Genomic DNA, 9,564 nt, shown 5'->3' on the forward strand with positions numbered 1-9,564 from the left:
ATACTTATGGTTCATCCATTTGAATATGGCAGCAAGGATTCATCTAAAAAGTAGGCTACGTTGCCAAACGTGTCAAAGGTTCAACGGTAGAATATCTTTAAAGGAGGAAGGTACATTGCACAGTGCTTCCTCCCACAATGATACTTTTTTTTTTATGCCGATGGTATTCAGTATTCGTAATGATTTATGTATTCCTATAAAAAGTAACGAAAAGATGATTTCTTACTAGAATTGAATAATAATAAATTGTTTATTATTATTTTATTTCATTTTTTGAACAAAGACTTTGTTTGGACTGCTCAAGTAAAGGGAAAGGGACTTTTCAGTCTCATTTTGGCAGTATATTGCTCTAAATAAAATAATTAATTGATAACATTGCTCTAAATAAAATAATTAATTACTAAAAAACTGAAATTAGAACAACACGATGTCTACTAAATCCAGATAGGTAATGATAATGAATGATCACAAACATACCAAATTGCATAATAAGTACCCGATGCGAGTATTAAAAATAGATACCATCTTTACCTGTTCTAGAATTCAACCTCTTGGACTTGACCCTCAAAAAAAAGGTTACAGATCGAAGCTACCTCTGCTTTTTAAAAGAGAGAGTTTATAAAAATAGACCTTTACCTTAATTGCAACAATGCAAGGAGTTCTCGCATTCTGATTGGTTCTTTCATTTTGGGTCGATGACTCCTTGCTGCCATATTCAAATGGATAAGGTATAGTCTTCTGACCATTTCCTATGCATTTCAGATCATCACGGACATAGAAGACTCCCCTGGTACAGCCCAAGTTCTCATCCGAATATTAAACAAGAAGCCTGGCTTCAAAGATAACAACTTCCAAGTTCTCAAACTCAGACTGGAGAGTGTCAAAATTATATGCGAAAAATGTAAAATTACAAGGTAAGTCACTACATTCTGTCGTTTCTCTGTTATTGTTGTTTTAGTGTTCAAATGTAGTCAAGACACTCTGGAGGGTGTGGGTTCAATCCCAGCCAAGGTATGGAATTTCATCCCTAACGTTGTTCGAGAATTCAACCACAATAATGGTAAGCCTATTATTATTGTATTTGCTTTGGCTTTAGCCGGCTGGTGGTGGCGAAATAGAGTAGTCAAAAATATCTTCTTTATCAGGCGAATACCGGGGTGATGGTCTCTAGCCATGATTATTTGGCTCGTCCTGAACCAGAGTCAACCATCGTGAGGACTTGTGCTTGTTCTTCAAAAGCAGAGAGAACCCTTTGAAACTATCAGCTAGCTAGGCTGGTTAGTGTTAGCTGTTCTTCTCCCTTTTTATACAGCCACCTTTAAATGAAAGGCTCTTGATAAGTAACATGATGAAACCATTGTCCCATATGAGATGGGCGGTATTCTATTTCAAATCGGGGCTGTTTTTACCCCCGCAGTCTAACCAAGGTACCTTTAACTTGGTTTTTTTGTGCTTCTTTTTGTGCTAAGCTTAAAAAGGGTTCAAAAGCGAATTCACGAAGTTTTTCCCTGGTGTTTTTCCCTGGAAAAAAAAAAAAAAAAAAAAAAAATCTTCAAAACTCACAGTGAAAGAAAAAAAATCAGTGGTTGGGTGAAAGAGTTCCTTCAGGAGAACCCTTAAAAGAAAGAATGAGGAAAATGTGTTTAATTATGTATGAAAAATATGTACCTGTTATGTCAATAAAATTACAAATTACACAAGGAAAAATCTTTTTTGCTGTCACATATTCTGATACCCATATGTTCTATTTGTCCCCTTTGCTTCTTCTCTATTGCTCAGTGACTGACAGCAATGATCTGAAAGCAACTTTACTTCGCATCAGGCGTCGTAAGCGGACTCGATCTTTAGGTGGGGGCAATATTGCACCTTAGAATAGAAGTTTGCCTTTTTATCCTGCTCCTGCTAGGACTAGAAAGCTCCGCCTAGTCAGTTATGGCATGTGAGGGGTAGCCTTTAACTGCTAAGGCCTGTCACTCACGATCATTTAGACCTGACAGGTACACCTGATCAGGTCTGCCTGTCAGGTCTACCTGTTACCTGATGACCACACATATCAGATAGACCTGACGGATACCTGATAGTGGGTGGCTGGAAAAAGTGTTTATGCTTCCCCTTTTTACTGGCATTTTACATCCAGGCCCACATTCCATTAAAAAAAAAACTTCACACTTTGCATTCCGCACTTCGCAAAAGATGTCGTAATATTACCGAAAACCTTGAGAAAGTTGAAGTGCAAAGTTGCTTTCGAGAACACAGCCAGGCTCTCTCAATAGTTCTCTCGAGGCTGATTGCACGCCGAAATAGATTGTGCATTTAACCTTGCTATTGCTGTTAGCTAAGGCTGTTTCTACATTGGAAGTGGATTTTATTCAGACTCTGTAATACACGCGAGGGAAAAAACTCATCATTTGTATCATATTTTGGAATGGGAAATGCAGAGTCGTTAGTAGAATAATACTCGTATACGGCTCTGGTCTTTTCTAGATAAATGCCACTTCTAATGTAGGCGCAGTCTTATAGAGCTCTCTGTAGATCTCAGCAGACCTGTTCTAAATATGCTTGCGAAACAGTTTTAGCTCTCGTAGAATTCTTAGTGTTTTTAGAGATTTGATAGAGGAAACTGTAACAATATTACTTACTGTCTCAAAATGGGACAGAATAGGAGAAAACCAGGCTTTCCAAGAACGAAACTTGCAGACGGGGATTTACATTTTGACATATTTCATTTCCAGACGGTGGAGGTGACAGTGGGGATGAAGGTGGAGCAGACATAGACCCATATGATCTCCTAGACCCGTGTTTAATGTCCCCTGCCAACCTTCTCTGTCTTCCATAGATCCGACTGTCCGGGAAAATTCCATGGTTGCCATAGGAACTGCTATGAAGGTGGTGGGTGAGAAAGCTATTGGTCCTTTCCTGGAGGATGTGAATGATGCCAACAAAATGGCCAAGGTAAGTGAAAACTGGAAACATCAAACCAGAAACCAATTTTGAGGTTTTTGGTGTGATAAATTTCATAACAGTTCTTTAATTAATTTGATAGAGGGAACTAAAACTTCTAGTTCTGATGTCTCTTTAGTGGCAACCTCTTTGGTGGCTATTACCATTAATATCTTTTTATATTAAATTTATAATTTTCTCCATCCTTTTCTATGTTAAACCTATGTATGTACTTTGTTTGATGTAAATAAATGAGACCTGTTTAAACTGTTGGCATAATGGGACTTTTTAGTCTTAGCCGACAGTATAAATAAGGTATATTAAATAAATAAAATTATTGTACCAAATTCGAAGAAAAGAGGACAGGGTTGAATGGTAGAGATTGCCCCAGGCAATAATTTCGCCCTTTGTTTGAAATTTCTTACATTTGTGTACATTGAATTATAACCAATAAAGAGTCAAAATAAATAAATATAAGAGAAACCTAGCCGTTCCGAGAACGAACTGTAGTGTATCTGTTTAGGATAAAATCTGCCCTGGGCGAGAATTGAACCCGCGACATTGTAGCGCTTACAAGGTAGCCGCACTACCCTCCAAGCGAACTAGGCTGGCTAATTGTTGTTAGCTAATGTCAAGAATTGACCATTAGACCATTTTCTTGTGTACATCTACATCCCAATATTTTTCCTACAATGTCTGTGCTGGCTTCCAGGCTGGCTAATGAATTCCTAAATTAGGTGGCTTCGAATTAAATGTAATAGATACCTATAGAACTATTTGTTTTTATGAGGTACAGGTACAATTAATAGGGTGTGGCATCACCTATTTCTATTCTCTATGTAATATTAAGTATTAAGTTAGTTATAAGTTAGCATTAGGAAAAATTTGTGTACATACATGTTTGTATATCACCACAATAAAAAATATTTGATTTGATTTGATTGATGAAACACTTGCTTTCCCATTCACAGATCAAGGAGTATTGTGACAAGGCCGTGCTGTGTGTAAAGCAGCCCAAACCACAGAAGGAGCGACCTACTACAGCCCCACCTAAGAATGCCCCGGCTAAATCCGCCAGTGGGGGTAATGTGCCCAAGGTGGTGAAAACGGGAGGCGCTGCCAAAGTGGTCAAATCAGGAGGTGCCATCAATAGTGCCACTATGACTAGGAAGCCTGCACCTGGGGGTAAGTCGAGAATCGTGTGTATAAGTATAAGTACACCTAAGTAGTGCTTTATTTAGACTGTCAGCTTAGAACAAGTTGTTCCATTATACCAACAGTTTTGTGTGCATTTAATTTGTCTGTGTGTTTAACAGTGTGTGTATTTTATTTGAAGGATTTTCTCCCAGGTTTGATAAAGGATTTTCTCCCAGGTTTGATGGAGGTCTTAGAGGTTTTATCGTCCCGAAGTCGAAAAGAAGAGGACATGATAGGAGAAAGCGAGCCGTTCCCAGAACGAACCTTATCTCTTTAGGATAAAGGAATTGAACCCGCAACCTAACGCTTACAAGGCAGACACGTTACCCTCCATGCTAACTAGGCTGAAATATTTACTTACAGTCGAAAAAATGAAATAATAATGTTATTTGTCTTAGGACTTAGGGTATCTTTACCAAATAAACATTAATTCTTAATTAACAAATCAATCGTTCTAAAGGAAGAAAGGCCTATGTTAGTAGCAAAAATATTGTAGGCCCTCCTTCCTGGGAACGATTCAAATGTGATTTACTTTATTTCCAGCTAAAGATAAGCCAGGAGGCAGCAGTGGGGGTTCTGGTGGGGCCGCCAAATCATCGAGTTCCACCAAACTAGGCCCCAGTGGTGGCACTAAGATGACATCGGAGAAAGATTTATCAGACGAGGAGGTAGAGGAGAGGGCGGGGGAAATGTTGCCGCCAAATATGGTGGCAGATTTGACGGATGTGAACTGGAAAACGCGCCTGGCGGCCATGGAGCAACCGCAGGTACAAGCAATAAATAGGTGTGGACAAAAATGTATTTTTTTTTTATAAACTGATTCTTTCCTTCCACAGACCACACTAGAGGCTATCCTAGAAGACGTTATAGCGGCCCTCGACAACAAGAACCCTCAGGTCAAAGCCGAGACTGTGGCATTCCTAGGACGATGCTTCACCAAATGTACCCCCGTCATACTGAACAAGAAACTACTCAAGACCTACGTGACGGCTCTACTCAAAACACTCAATGAACCTGGTGAGTGATTTCATTTGATTGATTTTTAAATAAATAAAACAAAGAACTGCTACAAGACTCATGTGGCCTGTGTCATAGCATGCCCAGAAGTGTGATGAGAGCTAGTTAAATTTTTTTTTAATTGTTTTTTTTTTAACTTTAGTTTCTGGGAGAATACTAAGAAGTGTAATCTGCTGAAATATTTGCAACCTCTATATTCTATAACTACCTGAAAATGGCTACTTGGTCTGAGGTGTCTAAAATCTCTTGTAGCGCTGCCGATTCAGATCCTACAAGAACCAGTTGAAATATTTGCAACCTCTATAACTACCTAAAAATGGCTACTTGGTCTGTGGCATATAATATTTCTAGTAACGCTGTCAAACTTTCTTGACTTAGCGGGGCGGACCGCTATTGCTCTCCTTGATGAAATTACGAGTACAATTATTTGTTGACTGATAAATAATTGAACCTGGGACTTTTTGCATGATAAGCGCTTTATCACTGACTGGACTACCCGTGTCCCTCTTCCAATGTCCACTGACACTTCCACTAATTAAAACCTTCTCTGTTTTGTTTTGTTGTTGTTGTTGTTGTTGTAGCGGCTTTAGCTTTCGCCGAATGGCGATAGCAGAATAAAGAAAAGATGTTGTTAATGAAATCATCCTGTCTCTCGTATCTATTTCTCTTTTCTGTCTGGAAGGAAAGTATAAAAGGCGTATAAATCCCCTTTTTTTTCATAATGAAACGTGTCTCGAGAATGTTGGATTCAAAATGGAGGACACAAATTGGCAACCGAGTAGAAAAACCTTTTAACAAGAGAAAAAAAAATGTCCTTTTTATTCCCAGACTTTTCCTAAAACGCACTAATAAAATGTATGAATTTTAGAGTTATTTGTAAATGCCTCAGAATAATTTATTATAATAATATAATAATATTTTTTATTGTATTGATACCTTTCTCCCATATGAGATGGGCGGTATTCTATTTCAAATCGGGGCTGATTTTACCCCCGCAGTCTAACCAAGGTACCTTTAACTTGGTTTTTTGTGCTTCTTTTTGTGCTAAGCTTAAAAAGGGTTCAAAAGCGAATTCACGAAGTACCTACATCCCATATGAGATGGGCGGTATTCTATTTCAAATCGGGGCTGATTTTACCCCCGCAGTCTAACCAAGGTACCTTTAACTTGGTTTTTTTGTGCTTCTTTTTGGGCTAAGCTTAAAAAGGGTTCAAAAGCGAATTCACGAAGTATGCTAATTATTTTTTCGTTCACTTTTCTGTTACAGCAAGGATCGGACGGATCGAATTTCGACTCTCTCTGACCTAGCGCGGGCTTGCTTGTAAAGGTCTCTGTTTCCCAATCCAAGGGTCTCGGGTTCAATTCCCAGCTATGTCCAACTGATGAGTCCAAATAAGGACAAAACACGTGTCTTGGGCTGCTTAGTGATTTGGTCTGGTTTCGTTGTATAACTCATGTAGTGATTTAAAGGATAAATGGTGAGTACCCGGGATAAAATCCTACTGCCATATTAGTCATTATTAAGGTAAGTAAACTACCATAATTAGTAATTATGTATTAAGTAAGTAACCAAAAAATCAACATCAACAAAAATCAAGTAAATAAATAGTATCAATGAATAATATCAAGCCCAGCCATCGGCCATAGTAGCACGTTGAATACATGAGTCATTGCCGTATTTAGGGAGTTCTAAAGGCTCAAAAGGTAAGCAATGTGTGATTATCTGCGCAGTCTGATAACCTAGCGCGTCAGCTCAGTACCCGGGATAAAATCCTACTGCCATATTAGTCATTATTAAGGTAAGTAAACTACCATAATTAGTAATTTATTAAGTAAGTAATCAAAAAATCAACATCAACAAAAATCAAGTAAATAAATAGTTTCAATGAATAATATCAAGCCCAGCCATCGGCCATAGTGAAATGGTGAAAAAAAATGTATGTACATATTGATACAATCCTACAAAGTTCATTAAAAAAAACTTTCAATATTTGTTGGCATTCCAAGCCAAAAAATTACCCCGGAATCCTTCTGTGTAAGCTGGACGATTTATAATGGTGTAAGAACCTCTTTGAGTATCGGGTTTAAATACTACAACGAAACCATAACACATCACCAAGACGTTGAATACATGAGTCATTGCCGTATTTAGGGAGTTCTAAAGGCTCAAAAGGTAAGCAATGTGTGATTATCTGCGCAGTTGCGTACGTTGAATACATGAGTCATTGCCGTATTTAGGGAGTTCTAAAGGCTCAAAAGGTAAGCAATGTGTGATTATCTGCGCAGTCTGATACTTTTTCCCGGCAAAACTCAGACTGAGTGAGAATATTGCAGCTTGCAGCAACCTACGTATAACTTCAATCTTTTCCATTTTCAGATGACTTGCTCAAGATGACTGCAACCTAGTGTGGGACAAATGCTGAAGTGACACGTGAGTAATATACCTTTGTGTTACTTACTCTGTGTGTAAATGTGTATGTTACTCTCTGAGCCTAGTCAAGACGGAATCAAAACACTAATGGTGGATTTTACCAACCTTGTTTTTAGCCCCTTACAGCCTGTTGACTTATCAGCCATTTTAAGCCTAAACAAATCAAATGGAACTTATCAGGCCTTTTAAGGACTGAAAAATTTTGGTAAAATCCACCCTGAGAAGCTAAGGCTCGTTTACTACTTACTCTGTGTGTGAATGTGTATGTTACTCTCTGAGCCTAGTCAAGACGGAATCAAAACACTAATGGTGGATTTTACCAACCTTATTTTTAGCCCCTTACAGCCTGTTGACTTATCAGCCATTTTAAGCCTATACAAATCAAATGGAACTTATCAGGCCTTTTAAGGACTGAAAAAATATTGGTAAAATCCACCCTGAGAAGCTAAGGCTCGTTTATACGTAGATAGAAAATTACATTGTAGCGTGCATCGTGAGAGACTCACAGTGATTTTACGAAAAAATGGGTGTCACCCTCTAGCAATGCACGCCGTCCCCAGGGAAATGTTGCCGTGCATCTCTAGAGATGCACTCCGTCCTTAGTGTGTCTTTTAGTCTCCCTCAAGCAGGATAAACAAGCTATATTCTATTTTTTAATCACTTCCACTCTCTATCCACAGGTGAAAGCCGAAGCCCTGACCAAAATCCAAACCATGATCACAGAGGCCCGGTTCATAACGCCTAACCTAGGTGAGGCCCCGCCTCTTATAGCGGCCCGCCTGACAGATTCTAACAGCAAGATAGCCGTCTCTGCCGTGGCCCTGGTAGAGATTATAGGGCCTGCTATGGGGACACCCTGTAAGAAGTTTGTGAGGACGTTCTTCCCGGGACTACTGCAGGGCATGGGAGATAGTAAGGTAAGCCAATAAGCCTCATACCAATACTAAAATCTTGTAAGGTAAGCAATAAGCCTCATATCAATACTAAAAAGAGTTTAAAAGCCTGGAAAAGAATTCAATTTCGAACAATTGCCTCAAGAGCATCGAAAAATAGTGAAAATTTTACATGCAACTAGAAAGTTAGGGAATTTTGCTCCTTGTCCTTGCCCTGAAGTGACAAATAGTTAAATGAAATACAACACATCTTTATCTTTGACCTACTGTATATTGCATATACCTGCATATGAAAGGGCTCTTTAAAACTCAAATAATTATAAAATTTTGCCTGTGGTGCACTTTCGGTTTTATCTTTTGAAGTCAATTCTTGTAGTCTAATGGTACGAATGAACTACTCATAGCATCTAGAACACAGAAAAGCCAGTAAAAAAGGTTATATTAAGAATGGCTTGGTTTTACACTTTTTCTATCCTTCACAGACCTGGATCCGTAGTTCAGGCGTTCCGATCCTAGCTGCCGGGTCGCGCGACCGAGCTGCCTGGTCGCGCCATAAAGGTGGCGTTCCGATCCTAGCGGCCGGGTCGCCCGACTTCCATTACAAACTTCCAGTCGAACAAATTATTACAAAAATAGTATTTCAAATCACATGAAAACCTCACGACCAGGCGACCACACTGCTCTCAGAGCGACTGGGCAGCGCGACCCAAATAGAGCTGCCGGTTCGCGCGACCCGGCAGCTAGGATCGGAACGCCACCTTTAGATGATCAAAGGTAGCTTTTTGTTTTGGAGTTTTTTTTTGTGACCGCCTGTTATATTCGTCTAATTATGCAATGTGCTCACTTACAGAGCCAGGTTCGATCCCCGACCGGTAGGATTTTACACCAAAGAGAAGTTCGTTCTCGGAACGGCTGGCTTTCTTCTATCCTGTCTTCCTTCTCTCTTCGCTTTCGGGACGATAAGACCTTGGCAGTTAGAGTTCTCAAAAAAAAAAAAAATGTTTTTTGTTTCATTATTTCATTTGTTTTTTTTTTTTTTTTTTTTTTTTTTTTTTTTTTTTTTTTTTTTTTTTTTTTTTTTTCACA

The 9,564-nt window shown here is 38.9% G+C and overlaps 1 protein-coding gene across 1 annotated transcript in view; it reads left to right on the plus strand.

The window, feature by feature from the left end:
- Positions 1–9,564, plus strand: part of LOC103506613 (protein mini spindles) — a gene marked incomplete at its 3' end in the record, with an annotated part of 84,261 nt that overhangs the window by 21,297 nt on the left and 53,400 nt on the right. The window contains exon 15 of the mRNA XM_026821548.1: positions 763–914. Within this exon, the coding sequence (XP_026677349.1) occupies positions 763–914 (152 nt within the window). The remainder of the gene's footprint in view (positions 1–762; positions 915–9,564) is intronic.

The sequence above is a fragment of the Diaphorina citri genome, unplaced genomic scaffold, assembly GCF_000475195.1.
Source record: "Diaphorina citri unplaced genomic scaffold, Diaci psyllid genome assembly version 1.1 scaffold12, whole genome shotgun sequence".
Classification (NCBI taxonomy): Eukaryota; Metazoa; Arthropoda; class Insecta; order Hemiptera; family Psyllidae; genus Diaphorina; species Diaphorina citri.